We start from the raw sequence: 19,478 nt of genomic DNA on the forward strand, positions 1-19,478 counted from the left end.
TTGTCATGTTGACTGGCACGACAATTGTGTGCACTGTAAAATGACACTAAAAATTAGTTGGGGAAACTGATTATTTGCTTGTTTGAGTAAAAAAAGTGCAAGTATAGTGAGGTGAAATGTGGATGATGAGAGGAATGCTGCTATGCATGTTGTACAGGTCAATGTGTCTGTTGGCTTGAGTGTTCAGACAGATCCATGCATGTCTGTAAATCTGTCTGAGTGGCTGCAGACATGGGGATGACAGCATAAAATAAGGTGAAGGGAACTATCGCCTTCCAGCAATTTCATCTGCATATTTTTCTGCTTATGACATGCAGATGAGAGGTTGCTTGCCAGTGGGAGAAGTAAACCATGAGTCGGTGATTATGGATGTACTAATACTGGAAGCAGAGTTGAAGGCCTATTTTTTTGTTCCCAAGGCTCACATGCACAGGATGTAGCCCTCACTGCGGCTGTCATCACTTCCTTTCATGATAGAATTGGCTTTTCAACAGATCAGGCATACACAAACGCAGAACTCCTCCAGTGAGCTTTGTAGAAGAGTTTTGGTTTGGAGGGACAGCACTGAGTGACTTGTGTTGGCTTAAGCCCTGGACCCAGTCGGTCCTTTGTTGTGGACCATCAAATGCATCATTCGATTCTTTGGTAATTGTTATACTAACATATGGGGGTTACATGCTCTGCTTTTTATGGCTTTGTTGCTCCGGTAGGACATTCTGAGGTTGGACAGCCATCTGGCAATGTTTTATTATTACCGGCAGAATCTAGAAAAAGCCACATACAAAGTTACGTGTGAATCAGCTCTTCTTCATATTTTTAAGTCTTGTACATTCATGTTTTTCTCTATCAGAAGACGGGGAAAACGACCTTAATGCATGCGGTATCCTAGAGCAAAAATTCTGTTTATGTTGATCTTTTAATCCCAATCAAGAACAAGACATGATTTATCTTGATGAGAGACATTTATGAAAGATCTTTTAATATGCCATTTTTAATGAAATAGACAGAACAAAACAGTTTCCCATGCTTCCTTTGCTGGTCTCCTTCCTTCCTTGCAACAATTAATCAAAAGAAAATTAGTCTGTCTCTTTTTTTCGTAAATGCCGCAGTCCTTTTTCAAGCAAAAACACCAGAAATTTGCCCGTTCCACCCTCTCAAATGTAAAGATTTGCACCATTTCTTTCTCAAGTAAATTAAATATGTAGGTTTTGACCTTTTTGTTTGGAAAAAAACAACGTATTTGAAGGCAGTCCCTTGGATTCTAGGGAACTAGCTTGGGGGGGTTTTACTACCAAGACATGTCACAGACAAAACAATTAAGCAGTTAATCTAGAAAATAATATGCAGATTCAGTGATAATGAAAATAATTGTACATGCAGGCACAGATTGGACTGCACTCGATGTCCTACCCCTCATCTTGTTTATCTCTCTTCCATCGCCATCAACTCATTCCTCTCTGTCTCTCTGTTATTTCTCTTTTCCCATCATGTCTGAACTCCTTCTGCTAATGTACTTCTTGCTCTGTCTCCCATCCCTCCCCCCGCTGGAGTCATTTTCTTCCTCATCTCTGTGTCTCCTTTTCTGTCCATGCCTCACCTCTCCTGCTCTCCCTCCTCTGTTTTCTTTGAGCAGCATGTTGAAGCCTTTGTTGCTTTCTCTAGCGCTAGTTACAGCAGACATATTTGGGATTCCAGCTGGACTAGAGAAAAGAGGCAGGCAGAGCTGCTGCTGGGGCGTCAGTCTGTTCGGTTCACCCACTGCTGCCGCCTGGACGGTGGCGTCCGCGGCCTCCCTCATCAAATTGTGGAATCGGACATTAATCTGACGTCTCTCATAATCATCCTTGTGCCATGCCACGCTCGCTGTGTCTGTCTAGCAGGAGGATGTGTATCGAGTCAGACAGGAAACAGCAGCTGTGACCTTGAGAGGACAAAACTTTAACAAGGCTGGGTTAATGTGAGGCACTCAAAATCCCACAACCAAGGACATGTTAAACCCCACAGGGACCAGTTTAGGCTTTTAGACAGAGGTTTGCTCTTAGTTTCTCAGCTCTACATAGCATTTCAAAATGATCTGATTTACAGTGACATTTAAAGCAAGTTAGGGAAATGTTTATTTGAATTTCCCCTGGTTTTGTATTTGATTATACTTAATCAGATTTGCCGGATCGACCTCCAATTTTCTGTTAATTTTGCTGCTGCTGTTCATGCAGACTCAACACTTCCTCCATCTGTTTCATGTTACAGGTCGTTCTGTAGCTCAGGGGAGATGGGCTGCATCCCCACTAATACGTTTTTGTTTTAAACCAGAGAACTGGATACAGCGTCAAAGGTCGAGCCCCTTTCATTTCTATGAAAGCTGCTCAGTGGCGCATGAAGCCAAAAAAGTTCAACCTCAGGGTATAAAATTACCCAGATCTTTTGCATTGTTGGGCCCATAGAGCAAGCACACTAGAGACTGCACTGGCCGAGTAGCTAATTTGAGATTTAGCCCTCCATTAATTTAAATTGGGATAAATATTATTTAATTGCGCTGGTCTTAGAGACTTATGAAATCTTATTGATCAATTGGAAATCAAATCCTGATAGCAAAATGACTAATTTCTAAGGGGTTGTGACGCACAAAAAAATGTATCCACTGATTTACAGACAGCTCTTTCATTTGGGCCACATCACCTCACGTGATGGACCCAGATTTTGTAATTCCAAGTTTGGCCACTTTAACACTGGCTTTAAAACTAGGTGCTGTTTTTGGGGACTTGTTTAAACACATAGCCATTGCCATGTTTACAATTAGAGTCTTCCCTACTCCAGCATATTTGCTCTCTAAACCTTTTGGACCTTTTGGAGACTTTTGGAAATGCTGCTGAGCCTGTTTTAGTTTGAAAACTCCAGGATTGCATTTTGGACATGTGGAAACAGACTTTTGAAAACAAAAAAACAGACATCCATGTTCGCTTCCTGATGGGGCTCTATCAGTGGATGTAACAACTCCCAGTCCATGTTTTCTGCGGCCTTGACCACATTTTACTCCTGTGTGACCTTGTTGTCGATTCCAGTAAAGAAATCTCTGCTTGTACTTTTCGCCATTGCTGTTCTTCCTTTGTAGCATTTTCCATAATGAAGCAACCAACTGCAGAAGAGACAGTGCATCTTCTTTACATCAGCATGCGCATACCCAGTGTACGTGAATGGTCCTGTGTTATGACATTTCAGGTGTGTTGTACTTGGTATGGATGGAAATTATTTCTGAAATGGTGCTAAAACACTTTTGTGTACAGAGATCGTTGTCATTTGAAAAGCCGTTTAAAGTGATGTCATCGCTTCTGTTCCCTGGTAGACGTCTGCTGTGTGTCATTTGCTGGAAGTGTTTCATTAACACCAGCTTTATGTTGAGAATCAACAGCACAGAAGATTAATCAGTGACCAAGAACAACAGTTCAGTTAAAAAGAGGAACTCAGAGTTGTGAGTCTAGCATGACTGTGTTGTCACATTAAAGGAACTCTACAAGTAATTTTACTTTGTGAGATTATCTGTGCTGCCTTTTATTGGAGCCATTGAATTGCATTGCAGCGTTTTATGGTCTAAGTGCTTGTAGTCCAGTACAAAGTAACGCATCAGATCACATCCAGTTTGGCAGGAATGATCTTAGCTGCAGTCCCTATGGATACAGTACCAGAGGAGAGGAATGGGAAGAGGCCCTGTGGAAACAGAAAGACAAAGACAGGAGAGAAACGAGTCCATGAAAAGCCAAGACGAGGAAATAGGGTGATGAGGACCACATACCAGTGGTCAGATCCTTACTGGGCTGTTTGTATAACACAGTTCTCATGGGAAGGAGATGAGAAAATAGGATGCAGCCATCTTGAGCATGATAGTGAAAAACAAACAACTCAAACTGTAAAATTCTTTCAAAATGGAAACTTTAAGGTTGCTGGGAACAATATTTTTTTTACAGGTTTCTGTAGTTACACCTTTACTATTCTCATCCATATCTGTCCAAAGCACATTACCTTGCCACGCAGCTAGATTTGCAACATCACGAGATCACACAATCATGCGAGAATCCAGCCCTGATTTGCTCCCACGGTAAAGCTGTTGCCAAATCTCTACTGGTGGGGACATTTCTACCCTTGCATGGTATATACAGGTTCGCTGCAGGTCCTTTAAAAGTTTTAATGTCTTAAATTCAGTCTTAAAGCAATAAGGCCTTAAAAGTGATTAAATAGGAGGTCTTAACTACTACAGACATTTTATCTAATTTCATTTATATATCTTTTAATTTGTTTTTGTGAAAATGAGTAAAGCCTTTCTATGTCAAAGTCCACATTTCTAATGTTATGAATCTTTAATATACGTTATACTTGCACTTGCGTGTTGGCAAAATATAGATTGACTTAACTCACTCTAATAACACTTACCTCTGCACAAGACCACATATATACTACTTAATGCAATGCTTACCTGCGATGCCTAAATAAGTAAAACATGATTTGTCCAAAATTCTGTCCTAAATTTGGTTAAAAGGTGTCTTGAAAGGGTCTTAGAAAGCATTAAATTTAACTGTCTGATACCTGTAGACACCCAGATATAACATCATATCGACCAACCCTACTGCAACATGCAATTAAAATAGTCAAGAACACAACATTTTAACCAGTGTGTCCTAATACTCATGCACCTCACACGGTTACCTAGATTAAAGCCATACGTTAATGAAACTGTTGAAATGCCATGTAGAAACAAAACTAACACAATCATTAAAAATTACATTTTTTTTGTTGGTTTTTGTTTGTTTGTGAAGTTTCCTAGGAGCTGACAGGCCAATAGAATTTGGAAAATTTGGAACAAATTGTCAGGATTCTGTGTTGAATTTTACAGAAAACCTAACAAATGCTACCATTCCTCACACACATCACTCTGCAGTCTTCATGGCACATGCACAGCATCAACATGGCAGGAGTATTTTAAGAGAGTAATGAGTATTACAGCTCTGTAAATCAAATTATAAGTACTTCAAATAACTTCAAGGTAAGCAAGATAACGTTGTTTAAATGTTTACAGCCTTAATCTTGTTATTATCAAATCTTGTTACACAGGAGTGCACGTAAGCACACGGACTGCTCTTCCAAATTAGCTCCTGCTACAGCTGGAATTTATCTCAAACTAGTAAAGAATGAAGCAATGACATTAAAACATCATGCTACGATGACATCATCCTTCTACATCAGGGCAGTAAATGCATATTATATTAGCATAGTACATAAAAAGAAATATGTCTGTCATACACTGGGTACACAGCATCGACTATCAGTTTACTAAACATAACTTGTTAGCATTGCAGGTATGTCGATGCTTTAAAACTCAGGTGTTGTTTCATATGAGGCAGCTGTTTTTGTTTGTATAGAGGTTACAAATAAAAGAAGAATAAAATCAAATGTAGGTATGTTATGGTTATTTTTTATTACTCATTTTCCGCAGCATCGATACAAAGCTACAAGCTGTGCTTTGTCATGCTGTATCCTTGTTATATTTATCTTTTTATTAAATGTTTCATGCTCTCAGTGTCAGTTTTTCCTCGTGATATCAAAAAATGGTATTGAATATTAATATTTCTCAAGGTTTTGTATCAAAGTTAGAATTTCCATCATCATGACAACACTGATCGTGAGATATACTGTTGATGTACATGTCTTATGAAAATTGCATATACCGCGATAGATGATTTTGGCCATATACCTCACCCTTATCTTCCTGTTTATTGTGATGTGACCACTCATGTTGGTCTCTGACTGTTTTAATTTGCAGTGTGGATGTTATAGAAACGGACCCACAGAATTACCCTGAACTGAACTGCTAACCTGAGCATGGCTGCTAATAAGTGCTCACCCCACAGATTCCTCTGAACTGTCGCTGTTTGGCTTCCTGTGTGTGTGTGTGTGTGTGTGTGTCTCTCTCACACACAGAGAGGCAAACACACACACTCCCCCACTGTGTTTGGACAGTGCAGCTCATAAGCTCTATCCCCAACACGTGGCCAAATGTAGCCTGCATTTTCTTTCTTTGTGGGTGTGCATGCAGCCCACTTTGTGTGTGTGTGTGTGTGTGTGCCTGGCTGCCCATGCTGACTGTAATGTAGCCTGTCATATATAGGTTAATACTACTCCCTAACCTAGCCAGCCAATCAAAGCCAGGAGATGAGAGGAGAAAGCCCAGTGGCCCTAGGCTCTACATGAGGCTGCAGTGTGTATCGACAGCACCGACGGACCGGCTTATTGACTGGCCGTCTGGCTGCCTTGCTCACTAGTCGTCTGCCTTGCTGGCCGTTCAGCTGGCTCCCTGCTTGTCTATGCCTAATCTATGTGTCTATTTAAAGTCTTAGGTTGTTTTGACCCCCGTTACCGCAATAAGTCCCTGTATTTATTCGCCTGCTGATCCACGGGGGGGTCGGCCTGTCGCGTGCTCGATGTGTGGCATCAGAGCCAAAGAAACGCAGGCTGGATTGTGCCGAGTCGTCACGGTCGTGTTGTTGTGGCCGCCATGTTCTTGGCTGATGGTGAAGGAATGTGTGAATGGGAGACCCCTTCCTTGCTGCGTTTCTCTCTTTCAGTGTCACACACACACATACACCTCATTCACTGCATCGCCCTCCTCGCCCTGACAGGATTACAGCCTCCTCTGTGCTTTTTAATTAACGGGTTAAATAGACCCCCTACTATGGACCTCGAAAGGGGCTGAGTGTGTGTGGCGGGGGGAGATGGGGAGGTCACATGACTGTTCATTTAGACCAGTATTAAAAAGAACCCTGTGTCCTTGTGATTAGCATGATTGTGTGTGTGGGTGTATCAGGGCGGAGGCTGATCAAAAGACTAATTAACACATCCGCACTGCAGCCGGTTGATTTAACAGACAGGCATTCTGCCCTTTTCTTGGTGTAACATAATAAGGTTATTATTATATTGGAATAAAGAATGACGTCACTAAAGCATTAAATACATATGGCAATGAGGACAGCTCCAGCAGATGCTTTGCAACCCTGCTTTTTGCACCAACATGTAAATTTGAGTGAATTGAAAGTTGGGAACTTGAGATATTTATATTTCTGGGTGTAAAACAGGTTGCCATGGTTTGGTTGTATATGCAGTAGATGGACGGTGAATAGTGAAGTGATCAGAAAGAGCCATTCAAACACAAGTCCCCTGTGACTGCGAGCATCCACCAAGCTGAGTGTCCTTGAGGAAGAATCCTTCACCTTTGACCTCCTCTCTTTGACAGACCCAAGACAGATAATAAAACAAATTTCTGATTTATATCCCGTCCCTGATGTATTTCAGGATTAAGCCTCATCGAGCTGCCGGCTCATACCGACACGCTATTCTGCAGTGCAAGAGCACAGATGCAGACATGCACACACACATGCATGACTTCACATGTGCTGCACACTACATGCATGCATACATTCACAAGCAGCCAGGACTCTCCTCCCCCCTACTTGGAGCATGTTGACCCTCGTATATAGGTCATGGGATGTTCATGCTTTGAAGTCTGAAGTGCAGAACATGAAAAAGGAGAGCTGCTCTTTCACAGTGTTGGTGTAAGGCTCTACAAATCTCAAGTACATGAGTAGTGTTGTTTACTCAGACAATCCCAAGGCAAGTGGATCATAAATTAATTACCGGGCAGTTTTTTTTAAATTTATTTATTTTTTTATGGAGGCTGGGTGAGATTTTACTACTTTTCCCTCTTGGGTTGGATGCATGGTAGACGGAGGATGACACTGCTTGTCAAAACGTGCTCCAGAACAAATTGTATTTCTAATTACTCTTTACAAATAAATGATATTAGTTTAAACAGATACAAGTGATGTTTATCTTCATATTTAATTGTTTAATCTCTCAGGTATTAATTGTGCTGCATTTAATGTGGCTACGGATTTGATATTGTGTTTCAGGATGCAATGGTTGCTTAGCTTGAATATTGTAAATTTATAAATAGTTATTTTTATTTACTTCATTAACTGAAAAAGATTCATAGATCCTATTTCTCAGCATTTTTTATTTTCATTCAAACTGCGGTTTTATGTTGTCTAATGATCCACATATTTATCCATATTTCTCATATTTGTTATCTTGCCATTTTCTCTCCATTAGGGCTGGAAATCGACACACGATACTTTTAATGCAGTGGTTCCCTACTGGTCCAGCCTCTTCTTAGTCATTATTTCAAGGTCCACAAGGTTTTATATATTCAGCATCATACTTGTATTCGGCCATGTCGTCAAGCTTGTTTGCTGTCTCTGAGAAGTAGCTGTCTGTTAGTCACTCACTCTACAACAGGGAATGGCACTTCACAATAAAAGCTTGTGCCAGAAATTCACTGTACTTCAAAATAACGTGTGTTTTTCACAAACTTGACGCATTTGCGAGTCACTTGCGGCCCATTCAGAATGGACCTGTGACCCACTTTTGGGAGCAAGTTGGGAACCACTGCTTTAATGTATCAACTGCACCAAGCAGTGTTGAAACTTCTCCAGTCGAACTATGCCTGCATTCGATCCATTTTGTGCCCAGGTCTAGTAAAAAAAAAAGACAATTTCTGTGGTTTTGCTCACAGCCAATCACTGCAAGCGTTCGTTGATTTAATGCAATGTATGATTGGCCCACTACTGCAGCAGCTACAGGTCATACAGTCGGTGTAGTGAAGTTGAACGGGTGTATTTGATGGAGTTGGCAGTTCAATGTGCTGAGATGCCACCCAAACTTTAGAAAGTATGGCTATACTACAAGCCTGTGGTGACTGTTGGCATTTTGCACAGTTGAATACGTCTATTTCACATGATGAGTATGGAATGAAGTCGAAATAAAAGTGGTCAAATGAAGTACTGTGTAGGTATCAGAGTCACCGTGAGGGTGCTAGTATTGGTACTGGTCTCATCATTTCTAAACCCAGCCTTATTGTCTATGTATTGGGTTATATATTGTAGTATAATGCACATATTTTTACATCTTATTTTTCCCGTTTTCTTATTTATGCTTATATATTAGAGGAACTTTAATGTGACCCTGTTTCCCCTTGGCGATCAATAATGTATTTCTGATTCTGATATGTAATATTTCTCAGAGGTGGCAGCTGGGTTTCTGTCAGACTCAGAGAACAGGCGGTAGAATTGTCGAATGATATTCATTACACGATGAAAGCAATGAGAACATTATACACAAGTGTCCCTCTGTTACTTGGTGAAACCATGTCAGGTCTAGGGTTACTGCTTTGTCACCTCCTCTGCTCTGTGAAGTGGGGAGTCCAGGAAATAGGAATGTCCCTCGGGGGGATCAGTAGATATATTAAGGCCACAGGTCTTGCTTAGCATTTGTCTGTTTAGCTTTTAACTCGTACAAAAATTCCTGCTGCTGCTGCCACTACTCTTGCTGTCAAAGGTAGCGGTTAAGAAGCCCTGGCATGTGGTTTGTACAAACAACATGTGTACGCTTGTTCTATATCTAGATGTATATGTATATCTCATTTTGCAGACACTCATTCTGTAGCTGGCTGAAGATGTTGCTTGCCGAGAGTCAGGTGTGGGTGACTTGTATTTGTGTTGTTTGTCTAAAAATTCGAAAATCTATAATTAAATATTAAACAAAAGGAGCCCTGACATGTTCACTTTACAGTTTAAACATGGCGAAGTAGTTTGCTGATGTATGCGTGGATTGCTGATTTGCACTGGCCGTGCACCAAGCATTCACAGAGACTGAAAGACAGAGACAAATTGTCAGGAAACTCATCTTCTTGAATCAGGTAGTTATATTAGTCATCTTGTCAGTACCTGTGGTTTTAAAAGAGTTTTGAGATGAAATGCGGTTCGCTATTTTAAAGGTAATCTCCATAGATATGCAAATGGTAGTCTGGATTGTTGTGAGATAACAGCAGCTGGGGAGGTGGTACTGTGTGAGTTTGTGGAATGTCGACGAGGCTCACTAAAACATGTTGACACCCGTGATAACATCAGTTGTCATGCATGCTCCTTTTAATGTCCCTTGGGCAACACACAGATAAACACAACAGCTCTGTATTACCCAAGTACTGAGGAGGAACTTCTTCTCTTTGATTCAGACAGATGAGATGCATGGAGGTCTTGGTTAGAGGTCAGAGAATTACTAAAATACATGCTCCCTTTATCATGCTAATGAAATTCTTCTTAGTGTTTTGAAGCAGTCTACAGAGGGTTTTGTGTAGAGTTTCATGTCTATGACTGTTTAGCCTGAAAATTTAAATGCTGAATTGGATTTAACTCACTGAAGAATTTAGTTTAAAGCCTGGAGACAACTCTGAAACATTGCTGCCTCCAGATTTAAGGGTTGGCGTTTCCATTTGGCTCGGTCTTTGAATGTGTCTGCTCTTTCTCTAACATGGTTGCGGCACTGACCATTCTTGGACAAGGGTCCATTGTCACGGTACTGCTAATGATTTTAGCCAAACACACACTCGTTGCATCACATAGAGCAACAGAGTGTCAAACTGTGCCATGGATGTTTCACACAGCCCAGTGACACGCTTAGAAGCATTAATTTTAAAATGTCTGGCTACATCTCCAGCTGACAGTTATCTTTACTACAGTCTGCACGATAAGAGGAGTATATATGCGGTAATGTTGTTAAATATCACAATGATATTACTTGCGATAAATAAATAGATGTTTAAGTGTTCTCAGCTCTTGACTCAGACTTTCACGGTACCTGCGTTTGTGTAACGTCGTCTCTCCTATATCTAAAATACAGCCAGACGCCTGATGTGCTATTTTTTTAGGCACTAGTTTCTTTCTGACATTTGCACTCTCTTTATCTTGTCATATTTTCCTCCAACCAAGCAGAGTAGTACGACACCATTACTTAAATAAACTTCACTCGTATGCGTTCATTTTCTGAACACTCAGACGATGCCTAAAGGCGAGAGCTTTGTCTGTTTGGCCTGAGACTTAACAGCATGGTGCATATCAGACAAAAGAGCCCACACAGACAGAGCACAAGATAATATGTTGTTACTATACTATAGTGCGATATTGCAGTCATTTGCGATATGCTTAAGTTGACATTGTGATGATGATATTTATGATGATGTTGCCATTTTTTCTCCATAGAAATCCTAAGGCCACGGTGCAGAGGACCAACAAGAAGGTGAACAATGACCCCACACTGCGCATCCAGAACCTTTCTATTCTCATCAGGCAGATTAAAGCCTACTATCAGGTAAGATTTCATTCTGCTGAGCAAGCTGCAAAGTTATGAATCACTCGATCCTGTTTTTGCTGGATCAATAGTGAAGGCTATTCCACAGTGGGCATGTTGAGGTGAAGGTTGAGAGCTGCTTTTTGCAGAATCTGTTGGTCAAAATTATGATGAATCACTTGTAACACTTTCATGTGTGGCTTAGGCTGGAGTTAACCTCTAAGTAAAGCTGTACACTGTGTTCCAGTGTACCCTCATGCCTGAGCTGGGGTGGTCTGCATTCATACGGTGGGTTTTTACCCCCTAAATTACAGTGAAAAAATACAATCAGACACAGCTTTCACACACACACACACACACACACACACACACACACACACACACACAGAATTGAAAGTTTCCACACGAGCACATGCCACATAAAGACTTGGCAGTGTAAACAAACAGAGATATATTTGCAGATGTGTGTGACTATGTGTGTGATGTGGTATCATAACCTCCATCCACCCAGATGCCAGAGACAGCCCAATAAATATACAGAGACATCAGGAATGTGAAACACATGAAGCCACTGATCTGCCTCTCCCGCTTACTCTGATAAATCAGTCAATTCATTTACTTTTCTCTTTTTTATCTCAAAATGATCTCATGTGGCATATTCCCTCTTGGATGATGATCCTGATTTCAGCCTCTCAGGCTTTCCAGAAAGGGATCAAACTACAAAAATCAGCTCACAGCGCTACCGTAATGCTTACAACACAGACATAGAAGTTTTAGTCAGAGAGATGCAAAGGTGATAGAACACACCAAGTCACACGTAGACAAGTTTTATCTCATGTTCAGCCTGTGTTGTGAAACATGTCGGTGAACTCTCACCACGGTTAATCTTTGCTTTGACCAAAAGGAAATGATTGAATGTGGTGGAGGAAGTGTGGGGGTTTTAAAAAATGGAAGAAAGATGAAAGATGATATCAGAAATTGAGGCCCTCACTTCTGACACACAGCACTTTTGATGAGATGATAAGTGGAAAGTTTTAAATGCAGGTAGGAGTGATGCATTGATTCACACTTATTTAGTAAAATCTTGTGCACATGCATCCTGGAACATCTCGTGACTACGTAGTCAGCTTTGCAGTATGCACATGTTGCAGCATGCTATTGGTTGATTTGCATGTGTCAAACAACTTGGACTAGAGTTTCCAGCTCATATTTGAGCCTAGATGCCAAATATTCAATGTAATCCTCATCTATAATCCATCTCACTCTGTATGGCTGAGGTTATGAATAAATCTGAATAAATTTAGATACAGTATGCTAGTGCTGAGCATGACCTGAGATCCTGAACTCTCTATAGCCTTTTTCCTACCAGTCGAAAAACCTCACTGACATCTGGCTTTTGTCTTTAGTGGGAAAGGTTACAATCGGCATTAATTACTGGGACAGATGACTCTGCAGCAGTCCCGGATATTCACCGGCTCTGGCTCTGATAGAAAAATGATACCTGGATAGCCACTTTCCAGGCGCCTTCTGTCACTCTAAGTTATCTTAGCTCGGGCTGCATGATATGCAAAAAACAAAAACATTGCGATTTTTTTGGACAGATATTACGTTTGCACCATGAATTGTAATTTTACTGGGAATGGTGGTTTTTGCATGTTCCTTTTCCTTGTACCTGGCCATATTCAGTTTTTGATAATATTTTGATTATTTGTGCAGCCCTGACCTTAACCACAAATTCCATCCATCTTTTGAAATGGGGCTTGAACATTGTTCCAAATTAGTTGGCACAGTTTGAAAGAGTTTGAAAGAGACGCAGAATAAGTAACCGATACGAGAAAGAAAAAGCCAACATTTTCACTGGCCTCGATGCTGCTCTCTAATCATTACCATTACCAACCCATTTTTCATGTCTGTTTGAGACGTGTAATGTGACTCACCAGAAAAAATAAACAAACAGAAAGTTATACTTGTCTACAGGCAAATGGAACTGTGTCTCTTGCCTATGTTTTAGCAAGTTTTCCAGCATTTGATAAACCTGCGTATACAATTTTTTATTGATGGGAAAACCCACTAGAAAATAGATGATAGCCTCCTTTTCCATTGCCAGTAGATGAGTATGTCTTTCTGTTTTTTGTTTTTTTTTTTTCTTGTGTAGTGTTCAGTGTCACTACTCAGCTGGAAAACAGGGTTAGTGAACAGTAAAAAGCAGCATAGAGGCCAGTGAAAATGTCACAGTGGTTACTTCTTTTTTGTATCTGCTACTTGTTCCATCTCTCTGTCAGACATGGGGCTAAAAAATGTGGAACGACGTTAGAGCGCTGCTTGTATAGATGGACAGTATTTTGTGGCGGCGCGTCACTGCATTACACCGGCAAAGGGGCTGAAACTAGCATGTCACCTGGGTGTTGTATTACTGCCAGTCGATGCAGATAGGAGCTTAAGCTGATTAAAAACCTGTGACTACTGCAAAGTCATTTGTCCTTGGACTAAATGCCAATTGTAACCTTTCCCACTAAAGACAGAAGTCAGATGTTAGTGGGTTTCTTGTCCAGTGGAAAAGAGGTTTTAGACTGTGTGGCATTATCATATCATCCATTTGTCTGGTCATTTTGAAATGTCAGGTGTCAAGTTAAACAGTATGTGTTGGTTTCTGCTGGTATTCTGCCAAACAACGTGATTTCAACATATAAGCAGAACAAACATGGTGCACACAAATTCAAAATCAAGATTGTGTTGCAGCTGTGCATTTCTTTGGCTGTTTACTTTCCCCAGTGGACTGTCTTACAGTATTGCCTAAATGCGCAGTGTCAGTCCTTAACTGTGTGTTACTTATAATCCAATTGTGAAACCGGTGAGTTTAGCAAATTGAAACAACCCAGAGAGAATATGATTCATTACATTGCTGCAACAGTGTCTCAACTGTGTTTATGATAACCAGGAATCGAGCGTGACCCAGCATGCTGTTACGACAGTGCAGTGAGTTGAGGAATGTTATCATGGCCAAGCAGTCGCACACAGATTTCCCACACTTCAGACTTAGGACTGTGACCCATATCCTCAGGGGCTGTGGTTGTGCAGAGGCTGCGTAAAGGCACGTACTTATCATGTAGTTTGGTATCATTCAGTATGAAGTGAAGAAGCAGTTCATTTTAAGGCCTATTTTAAGGATTTAATTACATTTTTGTAACTTGATAGTACTATATTAAGACTATGAGAGCTATGAAGGCTGTTTATCTATTAATATTGTTTATAAATCTGCAGTTTTTGCGTCTAAAGTTCCATCTTTGATTTTGCCCCAGAAGTCAAGTGAAGAGTGTCACTGGCTGGTTAATTACTTGTTTGCGTCTTGGTCCTAAACATCCTGTTAATCACTCATCATCTTATTTAAACAGTCAGCCTATTGTGTAGACTTTGACGTTATAAGCCTACAAAAGCTCCACTAGGCCGCCTCAAATGGCAAGCAGAATTATCAGTCTCAGGGTCGGTGTTTGGGTCAGTGGCTGCTCGGGTTAAGTAGTGACTAGCAGAGTCGGTGGATGATGAGATGACAGGAAGAGTTAAGGACATTAACTGGGGGCGTCTTGGTGACTCAGTTACAGGATATACCCTGCATCTTTAACATCCTGGATCCAGCAAGTTTATGCAATAATGCCCAGTGTTTTTGACGAAAGAAACCATAACTGAGGTTTGTGTAGTTATTTAAGGAGGATGGTTACACAATGTGAATTAGCAGGAGCTGTTTCTGGGGATCTAAATGTGAGGCAAGAATTGTATTTATTTGTTTTGTGGGCTACTTCAACTGTACTATTGAGTAATCTGAGTTGTTTTAGCTGTAGGAGGACAACAAGCCAACAATGAAACTCTTGTTAAGCTACAGTGTTTTGTTAATCCTCTCTGTTCGTCCCTGCTTTGCTCTGTTGACCTCTTGTTCACACTATTGTTCAGCCACTTGTGTCTGCAGGGTCTGCCTGAACGAGACCACCTACAGGTTAAAATCCCCCATGGTGCCCTGCAGTCCTTGCTTTGTGTCTGTCTGCCCCCCCTCATGGCTTTATGGGACTGAGCCACTACTGAAATTGACACATGCATTAGTGCGTAGTGTAGACAAAAACCAGACTGTAGCATTAGCCCTTTTAATACAGAGATCCTGTGATAGGGCACGCCAGCTTCGCTTATGTTATGCAGAACCTAACAATGCAGGCATAATTCCATCCCAGTTTGTGATTTTAGATCACATGCCAAAGTTCCATAAACAAAAGGGTTGTGACAGGCATGATGTAACACAACAGCGTTGGCCTCTAGTGTGTCACGTTACATACATGTTGGGCAGTGCTTTTTTAAATAAAGCAATGGCATAACATGGCAATAACAGTCATTACCTTCACCGTTCTATGGTGGCTGATCTTGTCCTCTGCTTGGAGGGTAAGGAGCTCCCAGGCCTGATTGTCTCAAGAATTTGCGGACATTTTGATTGTTCTTCTTCTTGGTTGAGTTAGCTGCAAAATGCTTTTAGCTGCTCTTAAGAAAGAGAGAAAATTGACTTATAGTATTAGTCCGACTAAAACCGGACTTTTAAATTACTTGTAAACATGTTAGTCCGACTGAAATTGTACTAAATCGAATTTCTCAATGTCGGACTAACACACCCAGATAATGCGATTGGGAGTTGAATAACTCCTGCATGGACCCACACTGCGCATGCTCCACAGTTTCCGCCCTTGGCTTTGACCTAGAAGTCAAATATGAAATATTAAATATGTAACAGAAAAAGAAACTGGTAACATTATGGCGAAATCTACATCCAGAGCCGTGCATTTTTGGTGCTTGCTGTGTCTTCTCACACAGAGCTGTAACGTTGTCCACCGTGGTGCCAGTTTGCCGCTAGCTAACTGTAGCTAACTTGTTTGGTCTGTGACGTAATAGGTTAACCGGAAAAAGTTCCAATACTAACAAGCTGGAAGGGGACTTATCACCACCTATCGTAGCAGAGTCAGACATACTTCAGTCAATAAATCGATTCCCATCCTGTGCTCGTATTCTGGGGCAAGAACAGTAGTCCAGTTAAATGGCTCTGTCCCTCCATTCCATGATTGTACCTTTAAAAAGAACGGCGGGGCGGAGTATTGGTGCGACCTTCCTGCCTCGAACAGGCAGTGTAAAAGGGACTGATGTGCTTCTATAATATGTTGCCTTGTTTACACGGGGCTAGCAGCGCTTCATGCGGAAGACTTTGAGGTTTCATGACATAAAAAGCCATGAAACCCTCTTGATTGTTTGCTCTTTGAATTATCTCAGTTCTTTCATGCATTTGCCTTTAATCTCCAGCGCTCTTTGATTTACTAAGTAGTAGACTATCAGTGATGAGACTTGAAGTTGCTCTTATTTAACCGCTGCAATCATTGCAGTGGCTAATCAACTGAAAGTGTCCAGAGGGCTGGATAATGTGTGTTTAATCAGAGTAAAGACACTGAATTAGATTAGTGATGGTCAGAAGTAGACTTCAAAATGCAAGACCATTGAAGTATAGAGGAAGTGTAGGAGATGAGAAGGAACGGGGCAAAAAAATTGGTTCTTAAATGATGCACAGTGATTCCCTCTGAAGATTGTCTTTTAAATAATTGGAAATTTACAACCCATTTCTTGACATTATGATCGCCTGCAACAATTTTGTTAGACCAGGCTGCACATTCCTTACCGCTGAACCAACTGGATGATGAAACTTAAGAGATGTAAACGTGCATTGTGTAGCAAGTAGTCTCACAGTGAGAAAAAATAAATTATTTACAGAAAATCTAAAATTTTGATGCATCAAGTTGCGTCAGTAGTCGTTTCATAATCGCATCGTAGCCCTCTAAATCAGAGTTGAAATGTGAGGTGCCTAGAGATTTAAACCCCAAAGACTAGAGACAAAAAGATGAAGGGTATGTAACAGGTCTGTATTCATCTGTTTGGTCTTGATCTGTTGTAATTTTTTGGACAGTGACACATCTGTTGTTTTGTCTCTGTACTGCAGCTAATTAGATTTGAAATGAAACAATGACCTTGACATTGAAGTCATGACTGTCAGCTGTGAAAACTATATGGAAAGCGCCACATATCCTGCATTGTTCACCCAAAATGGACATCTTAAACACCCTTAAAGCTACAAGTGAGCTCTTCACTTCTGTCATTGTCTCAGTATAATGGCGCACAGAGTCATAGCAGCAGGAAACGTGTCTAAAATGTGTCCAGATTACGCTCTAAAGTCAAAAAGAGCCGGTTCTTATTGAGGTAACGAGGAGGAAAATTGGCTTTGATATATGGTTTTGTGGCGGTCTCCTTTCCCTGTGGTTGTTTTGTCGCGGTTTCAGATTTCCAGAGCCATACGGACGAAGTCAGAACCATTCAGGTCTTAGTCTAATAGACTTAGCAGGTTTTCAATTCACTGTACAACTCAGCACTTTGAAAGAGGACCTGGAGTGGGTGGAAGCCTTGTATGGTTGGTTGCTTCCTGTGATTCAATAAATTGATCTCACTCCAGACTCTTTTTAATTAAATTTCCCCAGAATCGGTTAGAAACCACTCTACAGGTTAAGGATATTAGTGCATCGCAACAGAGTACATGGTTGGTATGTTTTCTTCATTAGGAGATAAAAGGACAAACGTAGAAGTAATGCATCAACACGAGCTGGTGTCTGTGGGTATGTTGTCTCTTCTATAAAAACTCTATATTTCATTTAGAGTGTCTGGCGAGTCAGCAAGGGCTCCAATTCAATAAAGTCTTGACCTCCTTCTTCCTCCCAAAGGCGCCGCTGGTGTCAAGAGATGACTAATTCATTAACCTCCTCGAACCGTCAGAGGCAGACAGTTGAGTTTCCTCCCCCATCCCTTACCTTCACTCCTTTTCCACTCTCTCCCCTTCACTTCTGTACGAGATGTAATCCTAGCTGCCTGCATGTGTCATTTTCCACATGGGAAAACCCATAGAGATTGACTTTGTGCAGAAGTTGTGAAATGTGAATTGAGGCAAGACAAGAATTTCAATAATACTGGTTTCTATTTCATAGCCTGATCTCTCTTGGGCTTGAGTGTGCGTCAGCGTACATGTTAGTGTGTGTGTGCGATCACAGTCTCTGTTACTGTTCTGATACAGTAGATTGTGTAGGAGGAGGTCAATGTCTAGACGGGCTTCAGACTTTGATTTCAGAATCTGGTGAACAGATCAAGGCTAAACAGCTGTAAGCATGTGTGTGCCTGTCTATATGAATGTACTGTGTATGTTTAATCGCCGCTTGTACACAGAGATCGCGCGATAGGGCCGTTAGGTTACTGTTTTTCCTCTTTGAATTAACTGTTGCTAGCTGCTTTTTAAATCTCCCGACGGTGGATCACACGCATAATATACTGTCAAAATGTCACACCTGTCTTGTCCATAGTCGTTTCCTGCTGGCTTCGATTCTGCACTGTTACTGCCTCCCCTATGGACTTAAAGGCGATACAACTCTGTCCCTCCCGTTCTGTGATTGTACCTTTTATAAAGAACGACGAGGTGGAATGACGACACAGCATTCCTGCCTTGAACAGGCTGTATAAAAGGAGCTTCTGTTACTGTTCTGGTACAGTACAGTAGATTGTGTAGGAGGAGGTCAATGTCTAGACAGGCTTCAGATTGTGATTTCCGAATCTGGTGAACAGATCAAGGCTGAACAGCTGTAAGCATGTGTGTGCTTGTCCAGATAAATGTACTGTGCATTTTCAATGTCCCATAGAAGCAGACATGTTGATCGTAGCAACATATTTCCTAACTGTTAGTGAGGATAAACGTTCATGCTAGCAATTATTGCATTTCTGTTTCCTGAGTGGGTTATTAACTTTTCCGGATGCTTGGTCATTCCTGTGCAGCAGAGTCCACTGAATGTTTCTTTTCTCTGGTGGTCAGTCCAAATATATACTGGGCCTCCTTTTTAATTTAGTGGCCTTGGTTTGGTATTCTTAAGCAGGGTGTATTATGGAGCCTCAGCCAGCTGAACTAAATTCTTTGTGCTTTTAGTGGCTTTTCTCAAAGCTTGCTAAGTGAATCCCTTTATCCTGGTTTATGAAAGTAAGGCTCAGAAAACATCTGGTGCCATGCAATGTCAGAACTGCTCCTTCAGATGGATGGGATGGTTATACCTTTTTTTCCAGGGACAAAAAATATGGGTACTTAAGTTTTCAGCGGTTTTATACAGATCTTCAAGCTCGTGTAGATGTTACTGAATGTTTTATTGCAGGCTGAT

At 41.1% G+C, this 19,478-nt stretch overlaps 1 protein-coding gene across 5 annotated transcripts in view; it reads left to right on the forward strand.

Moving 5' to 3' along the window:
- LOC125903146 (girdin-like) overlaps positions 1–19,478 on the forward strand; it is a 92,753-nt gene that overhangs the window by 4,233 nt on the left and 69,042 nt on the right. For all 5 annotated transcript variants that reach the window (XM_049599859.1, XM_049599862.1, XM_049599864.1 and 2 more), the window contains exon 3: positions 11,136–11,244. In XM_049599859.1, coding sequence (XP_049455816.1) covers positions 11,136–11,244 — 109 coding nt within the window. The remainder of the gene's footprint in view (positions 1–11,135; positions 11,245–19,478) is intronic.

The sequence above is a fragment of the Epinephelus fuscoguttatus genome, linkage group LG16 (genome assembly GCF_011397635.1).
Source record: "Epinephelus fuscoguttatus linkage group LG16, E.fuscoguttatus.final_Chr_v1".
Taxonomy (NCBI): Eukaryota; Metazoa; Chordata; class Actinopteri; order Perciformes; family Serranidae; genus Epinephelus; species Epinephelus fuscoguttatus.